This window comes from Rhinolophus hipposideros (assembly GCF_964194185.1).
Source record: "Rhinolophus hipposideros genome assembly, chromosome: 24".
NCBI lineage: Eukaryota > Metazoa > Chordata > Mammalia > Chiroptera > Rhinolophidae > Rhinolophus > Rhinolophus hipposideros.
Window position 1 is genome coordinate 12,764,540 of NC_138070.1, and position 26,800 is coordinate 12,791,339.

Consider the following 26,800-nt stretch of genomic DNA (forward strand, 5'->3'; position numbering starts at 1 on the left):
TAGACAGAAAGGTTTGAACAGGGGAGGGGGGTACAGAGGGGGTGAAGGGGAGGGAAGGCCGAAGGAGGGGGGGAAAAAAAAGAAAAGCAGATCACCTGCAGGCGGGGGGAGCCCGTCCCGATCACCCAGGTCAGAAGGCGCAGCATGGCCACGCGAGGCAGCAGCTCCGGGCCATTCTAAGACAGAACAGCAGGTAAGTCAGGTGAGGCTCTGGGGAAGGGGCTGGAGCCAAGCCCTGCTGCACATGAAGCAGCATCCTCTCACTCCCAGAGGAACATTCTAGGTCACACCGCAGCCAACTCCACTGTAGAAACCCCATCAGATTTACATCTCAACCTACATGAGCCAACCCCAGTCAACAGTGATCCTAAGGGACTCAAAATAAATTAATTCTGAAACTTGCATGAAATTCACACAATAACTATGAAAAACATATGGATACTTAACTTTACAAGTAAATAAAGAAACACAAAATAAAAAGAGGCACCATTCTTCCACCCATCGTTGGCAAGATTTTTTTTTAATACCATCTGAGATTGCATTTACTTTGGAGAAAAGGGAACTCTTAGTGAGGTTGGAGCTCAGAACATGCCTTATCACCTAGCGATTGCACGCCAAGAATCTGTCCTATGGAAACGCTCCCACGGGTGAGCAAGGGGCATATGTGTACACGGGGGCACACCACAGCACTGTTCAGAATGGGGCGGAGTTAGAAACAGCCTTCAAATATCCATCCCAGGTAAAGAGTTAACTAAAACACGGTGCACCCACAGCAGAATCCCACACAAACTGTAAAGTCAATAAAGTAGATCCACGCACACTGACGTGGGAGGAGACCCAGAGTACACATTCATGTCAAAGACACAGGACCAGCCATTTTTGCATTACTGTGTGTGGGGGGGTGTATTCTGCGTGTGCATAAAAAATGGTCCACACGGGTATACACCCAACTGTTAGCAACCATTACCTCTGGAAAGTGGCACTTCTTTCTTTCTGCCTCTGTATTGTTGGAATTTTTTAAAAAATAGGCATGCACTCCTTTGGCTAATTTTTAGAATGTAATCTATTAAAAAGAAGACCCCCCTCAATGAATGAGGTCCAATCTCACAAGCATAAACCAGTCAAAGGGAGAGTGGTCAGTACTATCTGTTGAATTAGAAACACAACAAACACAATAAATGAATACAAAATCCTTCTTCTTCAGGTCAGAAGCTCTCAGACACAGGGACCTGTACGTTTCTTGGAACCTGGCAGGTGCACTAACAGCTGCTGCTGTAGGTATGAACACGTTCTCCACTGCCCCGCCAGCATCACTGATGGGCCCTGCCTCCCGACCCCCTCCAGCCAAGGGGAGTCCAGACCCCCTGCTGACCTCATCCACGCGCCCAGGCGGGTTGCTGGGGGAGGCCCTCAGCTGGGCATGGACAGTCAGGATCTGGAGAATCTGGGCCATGAGCTCCTCCTCCTCCTCGCTGTGCTGGGGCCTCTCAGTCAGCACCATCTTCAGAAATGGGAAGACTAAGGAGAAGGCTGGGGCGGACAGCGATGCAGCATCTGAGAGCAAGAAGCAGACACGATCGTGTGGGCAGGGCACCGGGAGCGGCTGCCTCAGGGTCCATCCTCAGAGGAAGGCTGGAGGCCCTTTCTGACACCCGGAAGCACGTGGGATGAAAACAGGGTGAGAGCAGATAGCCCAATTCTAAAGCAAATCCTGCTCCCACCCCAACAGCACCCAGCTCCAGAATGCGAGAGTTAAAACAGACAAGAAGAGTCCAGTGACAAGAAGTAAACCCTCAATGCAGGCAGCACTGACTCACGGGACACCAGGACTGGACTCAGAGGTCCTCCACCAGGTCCAACCCCCCCATTTTTCAGATGAGGAAACCAAGGCCAGGGCGGGAGGAGACTCCCCATGGCCACAGCCTCAGGAAGCCCCAGGGGGTGGACGCTCCGGCATCCCCGGGACCAATTCACCCCACCTCACGTCCTGCCGTCCTTCCCTGGCTCACCCTTGCCCACCCTGCTGCTGATGGAGTGGCTGTGCAGCAGGGTCACCGCCCTCTTCACGGCCACCGACAGCTCCTCCTGGCACCACGACTTATCCAGGGCACACTCTGGCTTCAGCAGGCGCAGAGTCACATGGCTCACCAAGGTGCCTATGCCCGAGAGAGAGATGAGCAGGGGACGATCCACACAGACAGGAAGAATCCGCCCCGGACAGCGCAACCCTGACTTAACGTCATCAATTCTGCTCTGCCAGAGGGTCCTCAACCTAATTTCTCATTTCCTTGTCATGACGCGGGCAGGGAGCTGTCCTCCTGACACTACGAAATTCAAAGTGTGCTCAGAGGAAGCATGAGACACCCAAGGGTTATTCAGCCAAGAGCAAAGCTCTAGCCGTATGGTCTTCCCCCCTTCCAGCCAGCCAGGTAACAGTTCTGGCAGGCTCCATACGCACTGGCTCAGAACAGTTTTCCAGACTCATTTTTCCAGAACTCATTTTCACTCAGAACAGTTCCCAGATTCCAGCCTCACCCATGGGAACATTCCCTTTAAGCTAGGAAGTCTGCTTAATTCCCAGCCACCCTACCTGGTCTTTGTTTCACCACAGCAAACAGCCAGCTAAAGGTCACAGAGACCTCTCGTCACATGGCTGCTTGGGAGTTCTGGGCTGCACTGCCGGCCCCATGGCACCAAACCACCCCTACTGCCACTGAATTTCTGACTTCTTAGTTTTAAATCTGCCACAGAAAGATCACGCTGTCTAGCATCTAAAACCTGGGTCTGAGTGAAGGCATAACAGACGTAAAACGGGACAGAGGCACTTGTCGTTCCTAAGAAGATGCAGCTGGAGGTTCCCAAGGCCGCTTCCACAAAAATCAGAAGCCCAGGTCACCCAGTGGCTCCCCACCAGAGTTCAGGGGCATCCTCACCCATCTCCCAACCCACCCAGGGCCATGCTCACAGCCAGCAAACAAGGACTAACCCAAAGCCTTGAGCCGAGGGGGCATGACACAGGCAGCCAAGGACAGGAAAGGGTTCTTGATCCTGGGAGCGGCCAGGGGAGATTTCAGCAAGGGCAGAAAAGAATCGACCAAAACAGGGATGTACTGGGTCAGGCCGGACGGGTTCTTGGCCAGGAGGGTCTCCAGCAGTCCTAGCGCCACCTCCAGCTCACTGTCCATCTGCAAGCAGAGTCACCCAGGAGGCTGGTCAGCGGGTCCTGCTCTGGGGCAGCGAGGAACGGGCCCGGGGCGCTCAGCACTCACCTCCTGCAGGCGCCTCCGGATCTGGGCCTCCTTATCCAGCTGGGCCTGTAGCATCTCCTTCTGCTTGCTGGTCAGCTGCACCTCCTCCTTTATGCCTTTCTTCTTCTTTATTTCCTAAAGGCAACGAGCAAAGCAATTCCATCTGCAGGAAACAGACCTTCCCTCCCAATGAGAGGAAGGCGAGCTTAGTTCCACAGTCAGCACCAGGCCATCTCTGTCTGTGACCTGAGCCCCCAAACCCACCACGTGGCTTCCCCACCGCCCACAAAGTCCGCAACCACCTGGTTCCTACAGAACAGAGAGAAGCAATTTCTTATTGGGTTCTCTACCGACAAATGCCTTGTGAGAGAAATGAAAAGTCCCTCAACGTGCTGAAAAGGGCATTCGGGGAGCCACACAGCTTCAGAATCAAACCTTCAGCCTCCCTGCTGGCCGCCCCTCCCTACAGACACTCTCCCCAGTGGAAGCTGAAGGCTGGAAAAGGCCAACTGAGCACTCCTTCATTCCTCAAGTGCTGACTGAGCTCCTGCATTGTGCCAGGCATAGCTCTAGATGCTGAGGACACTGAGGGACAACACCCAGCCCTGTCCTCACAAAGCACACGTCTAGTGTGTGAAAACAGACAATGAACACACAACCAGATACATAACAACATGACTTCAGGTCATGAAAAATGTTAGGAAAGGGGTAAGTACAATACGTAGTAACCAAGGAGAGGGGCAGGGTCCACTCTAAACAAGGTGGGCAGGATGGCACCTCTCTGAGCAGTGGACATGAGGACACATGGGCTGAGACGTGAAAGACAAGAAGGACCCCGAGTCGTAAAGACCGAGGGAAGAGCGAAGGCTCTGAGACAGGGAAGAGCACCGCGTATTCTGCTACAAGCTGAATACGACCATAGAACCACGATTCCCCAGAGGCTACACTGTGCCAGTCCCCAAGCCTGCTGTCGGGAGTCAAGACAGACCCCAGCCTGACAGGAGTTGGGTGGGCAGGCATGGATTCAAGCAGCACCACTTAGCAGAGAAAACGTATGCACCGCCGCCGGCACCCAGCAGAGAGCACAACTGATTTTCCGTGAGTCTGGGGTGGAGAAACTTCCTGAGAAAGGGTAAATAAAGGTGACCCAGGAGGACCCAGGATGGGTGGGCGGGATCAGAGGAATGTGCCACGGGCCTCAGGATGACCTAAGGGAAGAGCATATGTGCAACAGGAAAAGCCACCAGCCTGAGGCCACCAAGCTCGGCAGGCACTCCGTGTACTCACCTCTTTCAGCTCCAGCTCGATGATCTGCTCCTTGAAGGAATAAGCTTTGTTCTCTCGCTTCATGTTGGCCTTTTTCATGCTGTCCTGCTGGGCACTGAAATACCAGAGCAGGTGATCATGCAGCCTCCCAGCAGCCATGAAATCCCAGCTAGCCTTTAAGCAGCATGCACCGGGAAAGCGCCAGGTACTTGACATGCTCTTGCACCCCAGACCTAAGCTCGGGCCTGGAACAGAGCAGGCACTTGTCCAATGAATGGACACATGGATTCATCCATTTCTCCCAACAACCCTGCAAAGGAAGTGTCGTCTCTTTCTGATAGGCAAGAAAACTAAGGCTTGGGGAGGAAAGGCAACTGAGCCACAAGTGGCATCTCACCTCTGGATGATGGATTTATCGTACAGCTCCCCGGCGGGAGTCAGCATGATGGCAAACTCCTCCCGTGTCACCTGGCGCAGAGCAGGGTTCTGCACCGAGGCAGTGATGGTGCTGATGAGCTGCGGGAGGACCCGGTCCGGGGACAGGATGGAGAGGGAGCCCATGGCATTCATGGAAGCCTGCAGGCAGACATAGTCAGCGTGCGCCACAGCTGGCACTAGAGAGGAGTCCAGCCCCACTTCAACGCTCCTGGTAACTGACTCCCTTTTTTTGTGCCCCTGCCCGTTCTTTCTGAGCACTGCCCACTGGAGTAGACAGCTGTGGCCTGTGCCTGTCTTCTTAGCAAACATTTACTACTTTGGTACTACCACCCTGATTTGGGGGGACACACTCCTCCCCCACTCTCAATCTGTGGTTCAGGTGGAGGTACCACCACCCTTTCCAGGGGTGGGCATGAGACCCAGACCAAAAGGATGGGCCCAGGGATGAGCACAGGACCCAAGTCAGGTCCCCCAGGGGCAGTGAGATCCCAGCTGAAATGACTGGAAAACACAAGCTTCTCCCACTGGAGATGACGGGAGACAAGCTGTAAGGCTGGAACTCTAGCAGCCACCCTGCTACTGGAAAGGGAAAGACTGCCGGAGAATACAGCCCACATCGTGGAAAGCAAAGACGGGACACAAATGGAAGAGAGAGACATTGCAGGCACCACCTACAATGTCTGGAGGACATCTGAGTCCCCGTCCAGTCAGATCCTGGCACTTAGCAGTCAGTAAATCCCTTTTGTGCTCAAGCCAGTTTGCATTTTTTGTCACTTGCAACCCAAGGATCCAAACCTACATTTCATCATACTTTCATCTGTTTCTCTGAATCCTCTCCCTCCCTGCACTCTGACCTGAGGCCAGAACCAGCTCACGTGCCCATCACCTGGTTCAGGGGACTCTGGGTGGTGATCCTGGGAATAATCTGATTCAGGTGCCTGGTGATGAAGGCTTCTGGATCAATCTTCATCCTAGCGAGAAGCGCTGGCCAGAGTCCAGACTGCACTGCCACTGAAGGGGAGGGGAGCAACTTGAGGCCTTCTGCTTGGCCCACCGCCCCCTGCCCAGCAGAGCCCTGCCCTCCTGTACCCACCCCAGCCACAGACCTAAGGATGGGTGGTGGGAGAGGATCAGCATCTCCTGGGCCAGCTGCTCGGTGTTGGTGACATCCCCCTGCAGCCCTGGCACCCCCGAGATGGTGCACAGAGCCTCCTGCAGGACCCGAGGAGGCACGAGGGCCTTGCCTGCCTCAGTCACCTCCCCAGCATCAGTCACCAGGGCCTCTAAGGGCAGCACCTGAGTGGAGACAACACGTGAGAACCCAATGCTCAGAGTGCTGTGCTGGCCTGGTCCACAGGGACACAGCTGCCTCTCACTCATGTTATTCTCCGGGGTCCCTGCTCAAGTGGAGGCTGATGCCCAGCTCCCTGCATTGGGGTCCGCGGGCTGTGAGATATGCCTGGAAGGAGGAAGCAGCTGCGACTCTGCACCTATAACACTCAGGGAGGAAAAGAAGTCTACTCCTAGTTCTGCCACTCACCGGCTGGGAGACCCTGCGCGTCATTTCAGCTCCTGGAACCCTGGACAACTCGTAAAAAAGGGTAGTAAGCCTGGCTGCCCTTTAACGACACTGGGTAAAATCCAAAGGGAGAATGGGCAGAATATGCTTTACAAATTACAAAACGCTTAAAAAATATAAAGCGTTACTCATTACTCAAGAATGAAAGGTTGAGCTATGTATCAAAAACCAGAGAAGAAAAAAGAAGTCTTTGGAAAGGAATTACCGTTGACCCTTGAACAACAGGTTAGAACGACACAGATCCACTTACACGTGGACATTTTTCAACTGACCACAGTTCAACTGACCTGCTCAGTTCAAAGGGTCAACTCTGCAGTTGAGAATTCACGTATGCAGAGGGCCAACTGTAGTTACTGTACTCAGATTTCTGACTGCGAGGGAGGTCGTGTCCCCTAACCCATGCGTTGTTCTAGAGTCCACTGCATATGAAATAAGATGTTACTGGAGCTTACGGGCAGGGGAGAAGATTCTGGCATCACAGAGTCTGAGTGAGAACAGCCCCAGGGCGGCCCAGCCCAAACCCCACGGCATACGCTACGTCAGCGAGGCTGGTCTGAGCCCCAGCTCTGCGGCCCCGACGCCCTCACCTTGTGAGAACTGAGGACAGTCTTCAGCTCCTCCAGGAGTCCGTACGCCAGCTTCAGGCCCCCGAGAGAGGCCAGCAGCTTCCGCACCGTCTGCTGGGCCTGCCTGCGCACGTGCCAGGGGCGGCTCAGGAGCACTGCCACCAGAGCCCGGTGGTACTGCCTGCAAGCACAAGCGCAGGCCGTGCTGGGGGCAGGCCAGGCGCAGGGCTCTCCACAGCCCACATGCCCCCCGCACACCCCGTTTCTCAGCTTCCTGCCAGGTTCGCCTCCTTGGCCCAAGGAGGTCAGTGAGCCTCACGTACTGGACTTTGCTGCCGGTGAGTCTGTGCAGGTGGTCCAGGAAAAGTCGCTCTGTCAGCTGCAACACGGTACACAGGGCTAGGAGGGGAGAGAAGCAGAAGTGTTTCTAAAATAGAGAACACACCTGGAAGGACTGGGAAATGAACACCAAACTGTAAGTGTGATTATCACTGGATGTGCAATAGCTCAATTGAATTCCCTTCCCTTGACTTACTTTGTACACGTGTGTGGAACAAGGAAAAGCATATACTTCCTGTTAATTAATTAAAAATTACTATGCAGTTCTAAAAAAGAATAGTACACATTATACACAGATGTGCAGTGATTTACAAATCTGGACAGCACCCTGCGTATAGTCGGCATGCTACCATTTGTGTAACAAAAGTAGAGAACTAACACATAAAAGATATCTACTGGTATAAAAACAAAATATCAAGGACACACAGAAGTTGATAAAATGGGTTCTCCATGGCCGGGAAACTGGGTGGCCAGAGATCAAAGTAGGGGTATAATTTTAAGTGTAGATTCTCTTGGATCTTTTATTTTTTTAGTTATGTGAACGTATTTCCTATCGAAAAGCTATTTTTTAAAATCAGGAACTGACTAAAAGTTGTACCTCATTAACAGGATGTTGTGATTTGTGAGTCAAAGACTTTTCAAATCACCAATTAGCAGCAGACACTCCTCAGGCTACACAGAATTTTAAACATACATTTAAAGGTCAACTCTTCCCTCTCTGCCAGTAGTTTTTGTGTCTCCTGGAAGGGGAGTGGAGCCAAGCACACTCCACCCGAGCTTCTCTGCTGCTTCTTAATACAAGAAAACCTCCAAGACAACACCAATTACCCAATCAGCTATAATTATACCTAGTATCACAGCTTCACAACCATCAGTGCTCTGCCTGCACAAATCTCCCACTTCCCCCCACTTCCCTAGCCTTCCACACCCCACAGGAATGAATTCATTTGCATGAGAGCCACGCTCTTGGCAAGATCACTTTGGTCCAGGTTTTTGCAGAACTGACTGGTCAAAACAACAGGCAGTCAGGGAAGGGTCTTCTCTGAAGACCCTCCAGAGAGACTCAGCCCCAATCTCGAGTTCAACTAACAAGGTAATAACTCACCATCCTCTGAAGCCATGAGCAGGAACTTCTCAGATGTGAAAATCTGTTTCTTCTCATCCACAATCAGCTGCCAGAAACTGCTCAGTTTGGCCTCTGCAAGAAAGAAAAAGTCACCCCACGACACAACTCACCATGCCCACCAGGGCTGGTCCCCTCCATCCTGAAGCTGCCAGGGCTGGCTTTGCGAACAGACCCTCCACTGCAGGGACAGGTCACTGCTAGACTCTGCCCACCGGGCCTGCAATCTGACCAGTCCTCTGGTATCATCGCCCACATGAAAACCTTCAGTGGTTCTCTGCTGCCCACAGGAGCCCAGGCGAGCTATTTGATTCCCATCAATTCCCACCTAGTCCAGCGCCAGGCTGAAAGACTTGACTTTCACGCATTGTGCTTTCCCTGCCCTTCCCTGACTGGGGCTGGTTTGAACTCACACTGGGCGGTTCCTTCCACCAGGTGAAATCCTTCCTAGCCTTCCAGGCCCTAGTTCAAATGCTCCCTCCTTCATGAAGCCTTTCCTGATGATGCTAAGCCCCGAAACTAAAAAGAATCCTGCCTTCAAAACTGCTTCAGGGCCCCATTTTGCCTTTTGCATCTCCTCTCCAACAATAGAGTAAAGCAGCCTGAAATTTGCTGAAGCAAGGTCATGTTCATCTTTGCATCCCCCCAGGGAGCCCAATGTCTTGGCATATACCCAGATGGCACACGGTAATAACATGAAAAAAGCTGAACTCCATTTCTAACCATAGGAATAAGTCCAGGTATGCCTGCATACAGAGTAGGAAGTGGGCTAAAGAAAGCACAGAATACCATGTAGCCATAAAAAAGAATGAAGAAGCTCTTGTTGCTGTACTGACTAGAATCTTCTCCAAGCTACGTTCAGCACATAACATGGCCTATACACTACGTTAGCCAACTATCCATGGACACAAAATTTGTGATACTATCCAGAGGGGAACTTAGTGGCTGGAAGACCAGCTGCCTAAAGGGCAGCTTTCCACGTTACAATCTAGAAATGTACAGTCAATTTTTAAATTAAAAGTCCCACTACTAAACCCAGGTCAATCGGCATTAGGTACAAGCCTCCACCCCAGAGCACTGGAGCAGCAGGGTGAGGGAGGACAGTGACAGAGGCCCCTGGCTGCATTCCCATCACCCAGTGTGACCCCGAGGCTCATCCCTGCAGATGACAAGTGGTCCTGTGGCTGACCCAGTGCAGTAAGTGGTCAAGCTGATGCTGTCAAATCCTTAACATCAAGACACTCGTCCCAAGGACTCTAGAAGAGGTCCTTGTCTGCTCCCCTGGACATCTCTGGACTTACCAGCCTGGGAGTCAGCCACCGAAAGCTTTGAGAGCAGCAAGGCTGCAGCGACCCCTTCGGTGACTGCGGGAACCTGAGTGCTCTGGGAGGCTGCCTTCTCCACTGTCTGGATGAGCAAGGGCAGTAAGTCCAGGGCCTGCAGTAGCGTGTCACCTGTGGAGAGAGGCCCAGCACCTTAATCACCCCGATCCCGGGCAGTGACAAGATCACTCGAGAAAGGAGCTATCCACCCAGGTCTGAGCTGGATGACTAAAGCCTTCAGTCACCTTGTGAACTATTACGAAGAAGTACAATCAGAACCTGAAGCTTAAATCAAATTCTACAACCATCAGGTTAGAGCTAGAAGGCTCCTTACTATGGAAGAGTAAAGCTATTCACTGGACGGATAAGGAAACAGCCTGAGAGAGAGGTTAAGTGAGCTGCCCAAGGCCATACAGCTGGTTTGAGAACGAGTCAGGGCCAACCTCAAGCCTACCGATTTCCTTTCGGGGCTCTTCTCCCAAACCAGAGGACCTCTGGGCCCAAATTCCAAAACCAGTACCAACCTGCTGACCTATAAATTAAAACCACTCCAAAAAAAAGTAGGAACCTGTTTAAAACTATAGCCAAACCCACATTAACTACTAAACTGATCTATCAGAACATTTCACAATGAAACAAGTATTTCATCCAGATGATGATACGCATTCAAATCCAAGAAATGTTTATTTTATATTTATATTATGTTTATTTTAAAAGCACCGAGCAGAACCAGCCCAAGCTGCAGACGAGGTTACACCAAGTCTCTGCCATCTAGAACTCCAAAATCAAGGTTGATGAACATAGCAAAATTACAAACTGATATACGAGTACAGAACTGTACAGAAGGGGGTCCCTCTCTAGAGGCAGCTCTGGAATCTACCAGACGTTTCTTTGAATACAGCTCATCCTAAGTTTAAACTTTAGAAAAAAGAAATACTAGCCCATTTCAGAGGTGGAAGTCAGTGTTAGAGATTTTTACCTTGGGATCAAGCCTCCGTACAGATCTGAAAGTTTCCCCCAGCTGCTGACGAAGGAGGTGGAGGCCCAAGCCCAGTGATAGCTTTGTTAGCACCGAAGCAAGTACAGTGGTGTTTTCTTAAGAGGTCCACATACAATTTTCATATGAGGCTGAATCAGTCCTATCAGAATCATTTCTCCACGATTTCAGATAATGGAAAATGGAGTGACAGATTCTGGTTCTGGGGCCTCTTGGAACAAAGCTTTATACTTTGAAGATCTGATAAGGGGGACAAGCCAGAATTTGTTGTGAAAACTGGGCTCTGATTCTAGCCTTTATGAATGACTATGCCTGACGTTTCCAGAGGCTCAGGAAGAAATGATGCAAAGTAAGGTGGACCGAAAGGGAAAGCCTGGAATGGTGATGATGCCCTAAAAACTCTACCACCTCTGCGGGGGAGGCGTCTCACCTCGGAAGCAGGCCAGCATGCACTGCAGGTAGGCGTGCCTCACTGCGGAGGTGGAGGTTTTAAGGCTGAAGGCTTTCTTGAACCATTCGATGAGCTTCTTGGGCACTTCCGTGGTGAACCGGTTACACCAGAGAGCCAGGACAGAGACGGCATGCACCAAAGTGCCTTCGTGAACTAGGGCAAGAAGCAGAAGTCCTATCAGGCCAAGGTCTTAGACTGGCATCCAATCACTGCCAGCAGCACACGAAAGCAAACAAAAGAACAAGGGAAAGTGACGCTTTGGGGGAGGTGTGCCTTCAGAAGGGGTTTGTGGCAGGCTCCCATTGTGAAAACCAGGGTCAAAGAAAGATGGGTCCAGACTGCATCCTCACCACGCTGCACAGAATTACCTTCCTGCTGGAGGAATGGTATGAACAGCTCAGCCACGGTCCCATTCAGGACTTGACTGGACGGCCCAGACACCACGTGATGGCTGACGCTCCCGATCCCTGAAAGACAGATTCGCCGCTCAGCCCCTGGTCAGCACAAAACCCCCCACATGCGAGTCTTCCTGCCGCTGTCCACCTCACAGTAGCCATGCCTCTCCCGACCACCAGTGACCTTCCCTCAACTCTCCGTCCAGACAACCTGCCTTTTACAGAAGCCAGGCTTCCCGCTACACTTAAACAGGGCCCGCTCGCCAAGCAGGCAGGCAGCAGAGTCCCGGAAGCCAGGCTGGGATGTCCCTGCTCATCACAGGAGTCAGGACGCAAAGAGGGACCCACCTTACCCAAGAGTCACATCACACCTCATCCACTACCACACTTCCTGCTACTTCTACCTGGGGGGAAATTCTATACCTGAGAGGAAGCTGATCTTCTGGGCCACAACAGTTAGTTTTCCCTCCGAGCCTGAGAGGAGAGACAGCAAAGATTCACATCTGCCACATTTCCCAAAGGGGTGGGTAATGCAGTCATGTGTGTGAGATACAGTTTCTGATTCCAGAAGGAGTCTTTCTATTGTGAAGCTGGATTTAAAATAATATTTACTAGCTTCCCCCCACCAAATAAAAAAGTAGTATGTTCTTACAGAAAATCTGAAGACATTATCAACATTTTGGTGTACTTCCATCTAGTTTGTTTTCCGCTATGCATACAATAACGCACACACTTAAAAAACATAAAACTGAGATGGCTCTGCCAACCCTGGCCTCCCAGTGCTTCTGCTTCTTCATACACGGACACTCACCTGCACATCCTCCTGGCCGCATGGCCTACCCACGAGCAGACTTGGAGCACCGAGTCCCAGGCAGGCCCCAGTGTACGGGGAACGCCGGGGGCCACACCTCGGCCATCCCCACAGCCATGAAGGCTTGCTCACCTCCAAGGACAGCAAACAGGTGCCTAGTCAGGGCTTCCATCGCAGAAGAGTCACTGCACTGGCGGGCCAGGTTCCGCAGTGCCAGCACGGCTTCGTCCATCAGGCGGGGACTGTTGGATTTCAGTTGACCTAGACACACAGACAGCTGCTGTTCAGAAGCTGCCGAGAGCTAAGAATGCAGGCTTTCATCTTTGTCTTTTCCATGCTCCCAACTCTTCAATCCTAGCACTATGTTCTCATTATAAAGGATCTCAGGGAAGAAACTATGCAAATGTAGTTTAAGTTAAAGCCGCATTTCTAACTGGAGAAGTCCCCTACCCCATTTTCTACAATTAATGGGAGCTTTCCACCGAAATTCACGGTACCATTCTCAGCACTGGAGAGGGGTTAGGATACTCACTAGCCAGTCCTTTCACGATGTCCAGGGCATACTGGCTGAGGTCGAGAGTCACTGATGCCAGGAGACTGGAAATAGCTAAGCGGGACAGAAAGCACTGACCATGTCAGTTTCAGGTATAGTACCCATTTGTGCCCTACTGCCCACAAATGCGGTCAGGCCTGCTATCTAGCCACACAGAACCATGACCACTCTTTATATGGTCACGAATGGTCACACCTTTGTCTCAAAGGTCTGCTGTAAAGCTGTGCACAGCTCCATCCCAATCAGCAAAAAAATCCCTCCAACATTCCACATACACCTTTTACCGAGATTAAATGCCACATTTCCCCGAAAATAAGATCTAGCCAGAAAATCACCTCTAATGTGTCTTTTGGAGCAAAAATTAATATAAGACCCGGTCTTATTTGTACTATAAGACCTGATCTTTTGTAAGACCGGATATAGTATAATTAATATAATACTGGTCAGTACAAAACCCCCCACATGAGAGTCTTCCTGTAGCTGTCCACCTCACAGCAGCCAAAGAGTGGTCTTAGGTAAGACCCAGTCTTATATTAATTTTTGCTCCAAAAGACACTTTAGAGCTGATTGCCCGGCCAGGTCTTATTTTCAGGGAAACACAGTAAGGACAGAGACTCAACCCTCAGATCTTATGGTTTCAAGTGCCACCTCCATGCCAAGTTCAAACTACCCAGAGCACAGGCTCTTAACTTGAATGGTCTCCAGAAGGTTCTTGGACCTCTAAAATTGTATGTGGTATTCTAAGCTGATATACTTTTGTGCATTCTTCCAGCAAGAGGGCCCATGACTTCCAGCATATTCTAAAAGGGTTCCTGATCTCTCCCCCAAAGTCCAATGAGATAAACAGTGAATACATCCCTCACTCCCATCCCCAGTGCTTCCTGCTGCCAATATTGGGGGTGCTGCTTATCAGGAAACTCGTCTCCCTCCCATTGTCCCGTGTGGCAGCAACTTACTTTCAATAACATTCTCTGGACTCCTCAGTAAGGACTTCTGGATGGTGGGCAGGACCAAATCCTTAAATTCCGAGTGGGACATATATCGGAGCAGAGGGGCACAGCTATCCTATAAAGAGAAAGGAGTCAGGCCCCCAGCCCTCCTGGGAACAGACCAAGAATAAAGCACAGTTCCGAGTCACAAATTTAACATGGGATTGAACTTGTCCAGGTGAGTAAGGCCCACATCTCACTCACCAATAGATACTTCTGAGGCTTGACTTTGCTCATCAGGATGTTCTTCACATAAAAATCCAGCAGGGCACTCTAGAGAAATCAAAGATCTGGTTAGACCTTGCTGTTCTGAAGTACCTCATCCCTGGCCTAAGAGATCCCTCTAGTGGGAGTGTCTCCAAAAAATACAAAACATTGCTCCAAATCTCACGGTGTCAAGCACAGAGGTCCCACTGATCATGCCATTCCCCATTTAAAAACCTTCCACAGCTTTCCATTGCTGCTGGGATCAAGTCCAAGGTCCTTGGCACAGCTCGAGGCCTGCCTGCTCCCTGGCCGGCTGCATCTCACACCTCTCTGACCCACTCGCACCGCTCGAACCCCACTCACCTCCTCTACATTCCTGCCCAAAAGGCTCCCCTCACCTCTTGACCTTGCTAACGCCTTTTAGGTTCCTGCATGAGAGATGTGTTCCCTGACCCATAATCGAAGGCAGGTCCCCCGTTACAGAATGCCATGGCTTCTTGCACTCTTCCTTTGTCGTGCTTACCGGGTATAATGAGGGCAGGGATCACAGCTGCCTTGCTCACTAGTGCATCCCCAACACCTGGCACAGTGCTTGGCACGTGACAGCTGCTCAACTGCGGGTTGAGCAAATGACTGCCAGAATTCACCTCAAGCCAGAGCTGGAGTGAAAACATTCCAGATCCCCAAAGTTCATGTATCATGGTAAGAGGCTGGGGTCCCAAGTGAGAAAAACAACAAGCTGCAGGTGAGGCCAGGGTCACCCCAGGGCTCCCTCTTCTCATCCCCTCCCGCGAGTCCACCTGCCTTGTGCTGGTTGACCACGTCCAACTCCTTCTGGCTCGTGCAGAACTGCACCAGCAGCCCCAACAGGCCTACATAGCTCTGGCTGGGTTCTAGGCTGAGAATGGCCGACAAGTACTGTTCCACCAGCCCGGGGTTCTGAGGAGGAAAGCATATAGCTTGAGTATCAGATGGCAGGGGCGACGGTGAGGAAGAAGCCATGCCACCACACCCTGCTGCCTCCTGTCACCTCTCTCCACAGCTTGGTGAGCTTCTTCACGGCGCCATCCACGGCATGCTTGTGGGAGCCGCCCAGCACCTCCAGCAGGAGCAGGCACTGCACCTCCACCTGCCAGGATCAGGAGAGACTCAGTCAGGTGAGGGCATGAAAAGGGAGTGGAGGTCCCGTGGCCCTTGCAGCCTGCCCACGGCCTTCGTCAGGTCCGCCAGAACCTGGGCTCATCTCTACTAGGCCTCGTCCACTCAGCTCCGGCCAGACCCTTCCCTCCACCCCGCCCAGTTAGCCCATCCTGCAATTACATCTGTTCACTCAAACACTTCTCTAATAAATGTTTCTTGAACACCTACTAAAGGTCAGACAATGAAAACACATGGAGAACAAGAGACATCGTGATCCCTGCTTTCATGTACCTTACAGCCCAGAGGAAGAAAAACATCTTAAACAAAAAAACACACTAATGAATATATAATTCCAGAGGTTAAGTGCCATGCAGGAAAAGGACAAGCATTCCCTTTCATTTCTTTCTTTATCTGCCTTGACTTTTCCTTCGTTAATTCCACAAATACTTACTGAACACTGACTAAACAGCAAGCACAATGCTAGGCACTGTGGGTATAGAAGAGAAGACGGGTGAAATGAGCCGGGCCTGCGTGGAGCTCACTGCCCAACCCAGAGTGATGCACGTAATGGGTGCTCAACTAAAAAAACCTCAGGCAGACTTGATATGCCACAGACGCCCAAGGTTAGGGGTGAGCAGTGGGAATAGCCATCCTGAGAAAAAGGGCATGCTTAAGAAGTCTGCTGAATTCCACATGCATGTGTACAAAATGGCATATGTAGACGATTTGTTGCAATACTTTTTATAATAATAAAAGATTGTAAACAATATAAATGCCCATCAGTAGGGGACTAGTTATATATACTGTGGTTCATTTACTCAAAGAATTAGTAAACAGTCATACAGAACAAGAAACTCTATGTACTACTCCGGAAAAAATTCCAAGACTGGTTAAAAAAAAAGAAACAAGGTGAAAGGAAAAAGTAGGTATGGTACACTACCATTTGAATAAAAAAACCTATTTGGTCATATATAAGGAGACTATATCAACACACATAAGAAACTACTAACAGAGGGGTCCTAGGTGGTAAGGGACAGGGGTGGGAATGAAACAAGAATATCCTTCGACAACTGTTGAATTTAAAATTGTTTATTTTTTAATTAAAATAATTTTTAATTTTAATTAAAACACTAAGCTTGCTGATCATGGACTCAGAACTCTATTGCTGTTCCTTCTTTCTGGAATGTGCTAACCCTTGATCTGGGCTTGGTTTATTCTCTCATATCCTTCAGGTCTCTGCACAAACCCTCTGTGAGGCCTTCCTTCCACCATGACCTTCCAGCACACTCTATCCTCCTACCTGCTTGTCTGCAGCATGACTTTACATCTCATCATTTACTTGCGGACCTGTTTGTTGTCCACCGTCTCCACAGTAATGTAAGCTCCCTGAGAACAAGGTCCTGTGTCTTATTCTTTGCTTTGGCCTCAGAGCCTGGCATGTGGGATGGCCCTCAACAAATATTTGAGCAACTCAATTAACTCCAACTTACATGTAGCCATGAGCAAAGGATTCAAGATGCAGAAAAAAACCAAACATGGTCTCAGGCTCCAGACGCATTCTGTCCCATAAATAAAACACTCTGGTGTTGACCTCCCACTCAGGAAACCACGGGACACTTACTTACCTCGGACAATGGTCATAAAAACTCGCTGGCGATGAGCCAGAGGGAGCCAGAGGTGACCCATCTTACGTTAACAATGAAACCTGCATTTTAAATGGAGTTCAATTCCCGCATATCCACTACCCACGAGGGTTCAGTGTTCTTATCCTTTAATCAATCACCGATGGCCATCCCATCGTCATCCCTAGATGTGTCCTGGGTAAGCTGCCAAGGACGAGGCCATCAATACGTCTTACTACTGGCTGCTTCAGGGAGAGGTGCTTTTGGTTTTCTGAGGCCATTCTCTCCTCACAATTTACCTGCATGGCCCTCTTTGAGTTTTTACAGCCCTTTCACACCTCGTCTGAGCCCATCTTCCTGACAATGCTTGGTGGTGGACAGGGGAGATGGTACTTTCCCCCATTCCGCAGATGAGGAGACAGCTCAGAAGTTAGTAGTCGGCCAAATCTCACGGCTAAGGACCAGGCCCACACCAAGATCCTCAGACTCCTTTTCACTAAGCTGTAGGACGTTCCTCTGGCCCTCCACTAAGCACACCTAGACATCCAAAAGGGCCGCTCAACCTGGCCTATTGGGCCATCTCAGCTTAGTGGAAGGCAAGGCAGGGAAAGTGGAAGGAGTCAGCATAGAACAGGAGGAGAGAATTTAAGGACCAAAACACGAGGCATGAATTGTATTCTGTGAGCTGGTCCAACACTGAAATCCAAGCACAGGGAAAGGAGTGAATAGCCGGAAAAAAACCAAAATGCTTCCTTTACTTCGGTGTGTTTTCCAGATTACCTGTTTTCTGGCCTGTCATGTCTTCCACATTCACCATGAAGGCAGGGACCACGTTTCCTTGCTCATCACAGTAACCCCAGTGCCTAGCCCCATGCCTGACACAGAGCAACTCAAAGATAGTTGATAAATCGATGAACGTTACTATGTTGCACTCATGCCCATTCGTCAAAGTCACACACCTTGAGACCTGGCACCGAGAAGAGCCCTTGGCACAGAGAAGGTGCCTAAACATGTCCCAACTCTGCAGAGAGCTGACCATCACTACTCCAAAGACCTGAGGAACCTACCAGTTTGTTCCAGATGTCTCCCTGCCGCTTGGTTCTCGAAGGAAAGACAATGCGCACCAGAAGGCAAGTCCAGGACAGGGCCAGCAGGGCGGCCGAGCCGCTGCTCTTACTGCAGAGGACAGGGAGGGCAGGCGAGAGGTGAGTGCAGAGCTGCAGCCTCCATCTTAAAGACACATGGTCACCGCAAGGCCCTGCACGGTACGTAGGACCCTCCTGTGACCTACACCTGGGCAGACCTTGGAACCAGCTCCCCAGAAATCATCTGTGATAATTCAGGACAAGGAGTGCAGGCCTCACCAGCTAAATTGCCATCTCTTGGCGCTCACAGCTACAGAGACAAAAACAAAAAGATGGCTCCTCCCATTCACTGCCTGGTGGGCAACTGCTTTCCCCTCAAAACAGCCTGCCACCCTGGCTCCTCCCTCCATTCGGAAGGCAAACTGGGCGCCATTCTGAGTTGCCCAGGGAAAGAGACGGGCACATTCAGAGCGACTCAGTACAGCTGACCGGCACCAGATTCTCCCGAGTTGGACGCCACCAACCCCCAGTGGGCCACCACTTTTACATCTCACCTGGGGACACCTGCTTTGGAGCCAATGCCTGAAGACTGTAGAGAGTGCAGAAGGTTCTTAGCAGTGGCTTCTGGCTGGGCCTCAGCCAACTGCTGGATGGCTGCCTGCAGGGCCCTGCGGGAGGCTGCATCTCTAGAGGGAAGAATGAAGAGAAGGGGGAACACGTGGACATGGCGCAAAGGCAAGAAGGCTCAGGCCAAGTGCTGGTCTCCTCAGGAAAATCGGGCTGCTCTGTATTCCAGGGATCACAGATGATGCGATTAGGAAATAAGTAGATAAATCCACCTCCGGGAATTCTGGAAGTAGCTAATGATGGCAAATGAGCCATGAAGGGTATAAGGGCAACACCAAGGCCAAGCGCTTTCACAAGCATGACTGATGACAGCGTACGGACTGAGCACTCACGGCGTGACAGGCCCTGTTCTGCCACGTTACACTTACTAACCACCACCTATCAGGTAGCTGATAGCATCACGCCCAGTCTGCAGATGAAGAAACTTAGGCACAGAGAGGTTAAGTAACTTGCCCAGGATCCAACAGCTCAGATGTGCCATGGCCCAGGTTTGGAGCCCAGGCAGTCAGTCAGGCTCCAAAGCCTGGGCTCGAACCACCTCTCTGCACCAGTGTTCTGACACTGGGCCTCTGGGTGGGACTCACCTGTATCGATGCAGGGTCAAGCAGAACAACTTGCAGAGCCCCTTCACTGCTCCCTCTGGCAGATCTGAAAGCAAAGATCACCCAGCCATCAGTCAATAAAAGCTGTGTCGTGAGCAGGCACTGTCAGACATGTGCCCACTGCACATGCCCCATTTGTTTGACAGAGAACTGCCAAGAGGAAAAAGCAATGGCAAAACAGGACTCTCGGAAAATACCTGGCACAGAAAAGCTCTCAGGTGGACAATTGTTACATGAATGAAACTAAGGCAATACAAATGGCCTCAAAATTTAACATGCTGTCGAGTGTGGTGCTGGCATGCTGGGACTACTCTGCTTCTTGATCTGGACTACTCTGCTTCTTGATAGTTTGCAGTCATCCAGTGAGCTGTTCCCTTATATGTGCACTTTTCTTTATGAATATTCTCATAAATGGTTTTAAAACCTAGGACCAAAATTTAAGTACGATGAGGATCGGAAAAGGGAAGAACACCTGTACCTGGAGTGGTTTCTGAAGGTTTTAAGGACACAGACGCTTGGCCTGTTAGATAGATTAGGAGGCTATGGGAAAATGGAAAGACAGGGACATCCATGCCACATGGTGTTAGCGCGAGCAAAAGTGCAGGGGTGAGAATGCATAATGCCTTTTCAAGACACACGGGGAGGAGTAATAAAACCCTCACAGGATGGCAGGCCCCGCTCTGAGCAGTTCCCGCACATTAGCTCATTTAATCCCCATGAGGGGGGTTCTGTGATTGAGCATATTTTAAGATGAAGAAACCGAGGCACGGGAAACCGAGCAGGCCAGCTGAGTGAAAGAGAAACTTTGGTTGAACAATAGTGCTCCGCATTGGACAGCCAACCTGTGGCAGGCTCTGCCTGCCTGAAGCACACAGACAAAAGGGAGAAGGTCTGAGGAGGGGAAATGTACGCTGCAGTATACGACAGACTAACGTGGACGGCAGGGTCAGCAGGAGGCCCACGAAGGGCTGGCACAGTGCCTCACATTTCGGGCACCGCCTGATGGAAGGGAAGTGAAGGAGGGGCAGGGACGCAGTTCCCCCAGGGCCCAGGACCCTGGATCGGTCCACTGGATTGGGGCTATTTCAGTAACCGAGGAAAAGAGGAACTGCGGTCAGAGACAGGAGGCAGCTGAAGGACAGTACTGCTAACAGCGCATATACACGGAGCTCACCAGAGCCCGGCACTGTGTTAAACACCGCCCATCGTGCTCTCGCGGGCTCCTCCCACCAAGCCCGGGAGGAGGCTGCTACCTGCGTGTTCACAGCAGGGTCAGGCTCACGCAGCTTAAGCAGCTTACAGGTCTCGCAGCCTGTAAGGGGCAGAGCCATGGCTAGAACGCAAGCGCGGCTGACCCCAGAGCCGAGCCCTTCATCAGTGACTGCTAATGAGCCCCTGTAACTGGGAAGACTGGGCACAGGAGATGCTGCCTCAGCGAGACTCAGGGTTCAGGTACACAAAGGCAGGATGGAGGTGAGCGCCAGCGAGGTCACAGGGCCAGGCGGGGCCGAGCCATGCGGACCGCATGCATCTAGGGTTAGACAGCTCTAAGGAAGTTTTCCACTCCTCAGCCTGGCTGAAAACGTCTCACCCCACCTTTGGTGAACTCACTTGGTTATCTGCTACCCTAACAAAAGGAGAGGCCACAATAATGATCACTGTGCAAGTTGGAAAACTGAGAACTAACAACTTCACGACGGGGTAGTTACCTTCCCACAGTCAGCTAGCACATCAAAGGCTACAAACAATTTACAAACAGAAGTCACCCTGAATTGTAGAATTTCAGGGTGCTTGAAGAGTAAAATCTCCCCGAAAAGGTCTTGAGGGGTTCATAAACTTCACCCATACAGGTCAAACTCCAAACTCATTTAGCAGGAAGAGTCAACCATTATAGTTCAGCTGTGTATAGCTAGAAACTGGTTACATGGCAGCCTTTTCTAGAACCCTGTTGAGAAAAGTGACCAGAAAGACTTTTGATGGTGCCATAAAAGTCAGACACTAAAGCATTAACACATGGGAGACTCTCTTAGAAGCTCACCAAGAGCAATTTACTTCATTTACACACAACTTTAACAAGCTTGGGTTATGTTACCAGGCAACAGTAGATCAGAAGAAGCAAACGAGAACTTGAGTGAAAGACTGGTAGAAATTTGGCTCTTGACTAATAAAAGGTGAAAGCTGAAAGAAAGGGAGACCCAACTCTACACAGCCATGGTTCTCGACCTTCAGCGAACAATGGAATAACCGAGAGGGCTTGTTACAACACAGATGCTGGGCTCCAGCCCCAGGATTTCGAAATCGAGCTGCTGGGGTGGAGCTGAGAATTTGTAGCTCAGGGTCTGAGGTGATGCCGGCGCTGCCAGCCTAGGGACCCCACTGAGAGAACTGCTGCCATACAGTAAAAACACACCAAAAAGAAACTCAAAAACTAATTTGGATTTATTAGATGAAAGCAAACTGGTTTTACACATCCCAATAGGTCACAGGGATAACCCTCAGTTATGGTCCAAAATCAGAATGACAGTATGTGCTCAGCATTTCCTAAAATGTGTTCCCCAAACCCTAAACAGGTTTTAAACAAAGAGAGGTTCAAGGAAAACATGGGATTAAAGAAAGCTTACTAACGTTAAAACACCTTCCTGGTACATGTTGTGAATCTTCCAGAGGGCACTGGAAAATATGACATCTCCTAGACGTATCTGACCTTGGAGTCCTTTATTGGCCAATCACAGTTACCATCTTGCTGACTTCCATGAAAGAGACTGGGAAAAATCGTGCCCCAAGTCATAAAGAAAATGTTTTTGCATCCAGTAAATTACTTAAGAAAGACTGTTGGTATCTTTTAGAACTGTTTCCAATCAAAACGGTTAAAACTGTAAAAAGCTTTGGCACCTAAATGGATAAACTCTCTAATCCGTCTATTACAATGCAGATTATAACAAGCAAATATAGAACGCGAAGGTAGAAGTTGTTGCGAGGGGAAAAGAAGGCGATGGTCCTAAACAGAAAACACAATTTATTCTGAAATGAAATCATCTCTAGGCCATATGGATGGAAAATAAATACCTTTTCCAGCAACACATTTCCCCAGTTCACTGAGGATTTCTCTCCGTTCCTTCACACTGGCTGTTGTCACCTTCCCTGCAAAACGCTTTAGTGTCTCAGAAACCTGTGAAGACCAAACCCACGGAGAAAATGTCAGACTACAAAACAATGAGTGTGTATGTGCCAGGGAAGGGAGATGCAAAATTGTGACAAGCTCTGGAACTCAGGGTTTCTCAACGTCAGCACTACTGACAATTAAGGCCAGAAAACTCTGTTGTGGGATCTTTCTTTATAGATTGAGGCCAGCACTCCTGGCCTCGACCCACTAGATGCCAGTAGCAGCATTTCACTCCTTCCACCCCAGATGTAACAATCCAAATTGTCTCCAGATGTCTCCTGGGGGGCAAAATCACCCCTAGTTGAGATGCACTGGTTTAACCTAACCCATCAACTAGCAATATACCTTTCTACTTATACTTTGGCAAAAGGAGGCAAGACAAAAGGCAAAAACCTTAGGACAGGAAAAAAATGGGTTCAGGATTATGCAAATTCTAGTGAAGACCTACTACGTGCCATGAATGTTCCCTTTATGTTATCTCATGTAAACCTCCCCAAAGGGGAATGTCAGTACCCTGGCAAGTCAATAGCGGAGCCCAAAAGGTGAGACTGAATCCCAGCTCTGCCTCTTACTACCTGGGGACACTCAAATTATGTCATCTCCTGGATCATCGGTTTCCCCATGGATACAGCGTAGAACCTAGTACCTACCTCCCGACTGCTATGGCTCATATGACTACATGTACGTGAGATCATGTATGCAGAGCATTTACTCTCATCCGGGGACACAGTCAGCTGCTGCTACCAACTAGCCTTTGAGGTCAGCAGCATCCCCATCTTACAGGTGATGAAGGAACTAACTCCAAGAGGGGAAGCCATTACTCACACAGCACCTGCGTTTCCGAAACTAAACCTGAAACCAGTATGTCTGTAAACGGATGCTAGCAAGTCTTCAGCTTTCAACCACCATCCGAGTTACCCCGGCTGCCTCCCCCATGCGGAGAGAAGGGCAATTTGCAAAAATTCCTGAATCTGCGCCTGAGCAATATTCTACAAGCTACAAAGCGGGCAGGTCATGGACACACGAGTGGAACAGGGCGTAACAAGGCCGAAGTAACTAACACACTGGTGCCGTCCTCTTTTCTTTTGAGTGTATTTCACAGACAGGCCTTACTAGTAAAATAAGATTCAAGGGTACATAGAGAAATAAAATGCTGTTTTTCTTCTACTTAAATCCCTGATATAATTCTATTGGCAATGAAGACACTCATGTCCAAAACTGTCTTCTACATAAATGATTTAGTTTTAATACGTATTGCCTTTTGTCTTCATAGTCATATAAGCATATAATTAAAGAATCAAAGTCAGAGTTCTGGGAAGTTTGCTATAAAAACCAGTCCCCTGCCCTTATTCCCTAAGGGCAACCTCTTTCACCAATTCTAGCTGATTATTTTGGTACTTATCTCCGTATCTCTAAATAATTTGTGGGGCTATTTGCTGATTTTTCAGTATTGCCTTTCCCTCTCCAACCCCACCACACACCCTCCCCACTTTCCCAATATAATTTCTCAGCTTCATAATACGGGCTCACCAGTCAGTGTTTACATTACATGTAAATGGTATTCAACTTCCGTTTAATAAACTGTGTTTACTGTTCTGCAGAGCTTTTTAATGAACCCTGGACTTAATCGTTACCCTTTCCCACCTCACCTCACTTTGTTTTACCTGTTCTAATTAGTAATTCAACCCTACAATTTTTGCCTTGTGTCTAAATCTCAACACATTTGGGAAGATCAGGTATTCTACCAAATTCCATCTTCCTAAAGAAGCCTCTCCCAACGCCTTCTGACCTGCTCCAATTTGGCAGGACATCCTCCATCGCTGACACGCAGTTTAATCACCCTGAAACGTCATCTTTCTTGGGTTTCAGCGAAGCCCATCCTCCCTTTTGTGAAGTCCTTGCAAGTTTGAAAATGTTCTAGCCTCACACTTAAGTTAGTCTAGATACAGAATTCTAGGTTGAAATCATTTTCCTTCAAAAGACTGGAGACATTTCTCCAGAGTTCCAGCTTTCAGTGTTAAGTCCAACACCATTCCAATTCATTGATCCTTGTATGAGACCTGATTTTTCTCCCTGGAAGTTTCTAGGATCTTCTCTTTGTGTCCAGGGTTCTAAAATTTCACATGAATGTGCTTTGTTGTGAGTCTATTTTCATCCACTGGGCTGAGCATTTTTTTGGTCTGGAACACAGTACAGGAAACGTTTCTGGAATCATTTTCTTAATGATTTCCTTGGCTATTGGACCTCCTGCACTAGTCCGCCCAGTGATCCTGGTTTACACTCTCGAGACAGAAAACATCCAGTCTTTTGTCAAGGTGGAGAAAGAAAGCTGGGGGATCTGACTGCATCTGAAAAAGGCTTTCAACTAATCCTCTTAATTTAGCCCCACCCCACTCTCCTTACTTCCAGAGGTTAGCTGTCAGAGGTTAACTTCCCATCTGTCAGACATTCCAAAATGTAAATCCAGTTGGTCCACAGCTTTCTTAAATGTTGCCTTAGGATTCATATTCCGTCTGTCTGCTAAATCCTTTCCCACTCATCACTTTCTAGCTTCTGAAAGTTAGCTGCTGTTGTCTATTCCTTATTCTCCCAACCCTTGTGGGACTATTTGTTTAAAAACCCTTTACTAGTTTTCCTGAGGTTTGAAGAGATAGCAAAAGTACACCAAGTATACAATCTACCCTCTACCTCGAATTCCCACATAGCTGTCTTTCCACGATAATATTAAATTCCTGGCTATAATTTCCGTCACAAAAATGAAAGAGCTTTTCAGCTGCCAGGCTCTTTTTTTTCTTAATCAGAAAATAAGTGGTACCCACTTGAGACCCTGTCAGAACAACCCTGAGGATGCGCACAGTAAGATCCTTCAGAAAAGTCATTGGTTGGTGGGATCAGATGCAAACAGCTTTCAGGTTCACAGGTTTCTCTCCAGAGTAGCACTGTCCACTAGAACTTTCTGTGATGATGATGGACATGTTCTTTTGCACTATCCAATACAGTAACCGCTAGCCACCTGCGGCTACCCGTGCACTGAAATGTGGCTAGTGCAAGTCAATTTTTAATGTCATTGATTTTAACTAACTTAAGTAGCTTTTGGCTATTAATTAGCCACATGGCTGGTGGCTACCATATTGAACAACACAGCTCCCGAAATACTTGTTTTTGCACTTGACTATTAATGTTAAACATTCAACATGTGTTCCCCCCAACTCCTTTAGAAATACCCAACAGACTAAGCTTTCCAAATAACACACCTTGAAACAAAATACCATCCTCTTGCACAGGATACTCTCAATAAGTATCTTCTGAACGTTCCGGGTAAGTGGTCCCTCTGGCACCAGGGCCACCATATCATAATGAATTAATCTCCTCACCTTGCAGACCCAAGGGAGCCAAGCTGTCCTTTAAGACATCTGCTTCTTGTTCCCTTAGTATTGTCTTTTCACTCTAAAACACAACTACAAACGAGGCTGAAACAAAAAGGTTTCCCCCCGGCCTCCCCTGAACTACAAGGTACCCACAGGTAACAACACTCAAGGATGAGAAAACTCTTCTTAGGTACTGTTTTGTTATCTAACCTTGGTCCTAAGAATAACAACCAACTTACGAGGGGCCCCACTCTGGCTCATTCAATCCTCGCAACAACCCTATAGGATCGGTATTATTTTAACCTCATTTAATAGATGAAAAGACAGACTTGGCGAAGGTTCAGTCACTTGCCAAGACTCTCAGAAATCGACGAGCTGGGACTCAAACTCGATCGGTATGAATCCAAAGACTGTGCTGTGAGACTATGCTGCACATAGTAGGTGCTCCAAAACCATCTGCTGGATGTTAAGTTTAAGAAAGACTTGGTGTTGGCCGGGCTCACTGCCGGTGGCTCGGGAGAAATGAACCAGAGCCTCGGAAAGGTGAGCTTCTGCTTCTCCAGGGCCGGGGAAGGGCCTCGATGGGCTCCATCTGCCGAAGCCGAGGCCGGAGACCCTGACTCGAGCCCGGGGTCGGTCTGAGCCCCCCGAGCCAGGGCCCGGCCGGACCCGCAACCGGCGCTGTGAGGAACCGGCCCGAGGCAGCCTGGACGCTGCGACCTGCACAGCTGCCGCCCCCCGAATCTCTAGGCTAATGGTGCGAGCGGTCCGGCCCGGAGGCCGCCGTCCGCGCCCACTCGCCGGCCGCGTTGGCCCCACAGCTGCCCGCCTCACCTGCGTGTCCGCCGCCATCCTACCGGCGCTGACTCCGGAACCGCTTCCGGAGTGCTTCCGGGTCAGAGCGCGGGC

At 49.7% G+C, this 26,800-nt stretch overlaps 1 protein-coding gene across 1 annotated transcript in view; it reads right to left on the reverse strand.

Annotated features, from left to right (window-relative positions):
* GCN1 (GCN1 activator of EIF2AK4) overlaps positions 1 to 26,764 on the reverse strand; it is a 54,017-nt gene extending 27,253 nt beyond the window's left edge. The window contains exons 1-27 of the mRNA XM_081037608.1: positions 26,726 to 26,764; positions 22,427 to 22,529; positions 19,343 to 19,406; positions 18,686 to 18,817; positions 18,114 to 18,222; positions 15,315 to 15,413; positions 15,089 to 15,223; positions 14,282 to 14,350; positions 14,045 to 14,153; positions 13,068 to 13,142; positions 12,668 to 12,796; positions 12,148 to 12,198; positions 11,698 to 11,796; positions 11,309 to 11,482; positions 9,861 to 10,013; positions 8,542 to 8,634; positions 7,421 to 7,496; positions 7,119 to 7,278; positions 6,059 to 6,248; positions 5,839 to 5,963; positions 4,912 to 5,090; positions 4,536 to 4,629; positions 3,270 to 3,383; positions 2,987 to 3,185; positions 2,010 to 2,156; positions 1,373 to 1,554; positions 96 to 176 (exon numbers count right to left, since the gene is read on the reverse strand). Of these exons, the coding sequence (XP_080893734.1) occupies positions 96 to 176; positions 1,373 to 1,554; positions 2,010 to 2,156; positions 2,987 to 3,185; positions 3,270 to 3,383; positions 4,536 to 4,629; positions 4,912 to 5,090; positions 5,839 to 5,963; positions 6,059 to 6,248; positions 7,119 to 7,278; positions 7,421 to 7,496; positions 8,542 to 8,634; positions 9,861 to 10,013; positions 11,309 to 11,482; positions 11,698 to 11,796; positions 12,148 to 12,198; positions 12,668 to 12,796; positions 13,068 to 13,142; positions 14,045 to 14,153; positions 14,282 to 14,350; positions 15,089 to 15,223; positions 15,315 to 15,413; positions 18,114 to 18,222; positions 18,686 to 18,817; positions 19,343 to 19,406; positions 22,427 to 22,529; positions 26,726 to 26,743 (3,159 nt within the window). The 5' untranslated portion in view covers positions 26,744 to 26,764. The remainder of the gene's footprint in view (positions 1 to 95; positions 177 to 1,372; positions 1,555 to 2,009; positions 2,157 to 2,986; positions 3,186 to 3,269; positions 3,384 to 4,535; positions 4,630 to 4,911; positions 5,091 to 5,838; positions 5,964 to 6,058; positions 6,249 to 7,118; positions 7,279 to 7,420; positions 7,497 to 8,541; positions 8,635 to 9,860; positions 10,014 to 11,308; positions 11,483 to 11,697; positions 11,797 to 12,147; positions 12,199 to 12,667; positions 12,797 to 13,067; positions 13,143 to 14,044; positions 14,154 to 14,281; positions 14,351 to 15,088; positions 15,224 to 15,314; positions 15,414 to 18,113; positions 18,223 to 18,685; positions 18,818 to 19,342; positions 19,407 to 22,426; positions 22,530 to 26,725) is intronic.
* Positions 26,765 to 26,800: the final 36 nt, after the last annotated feature.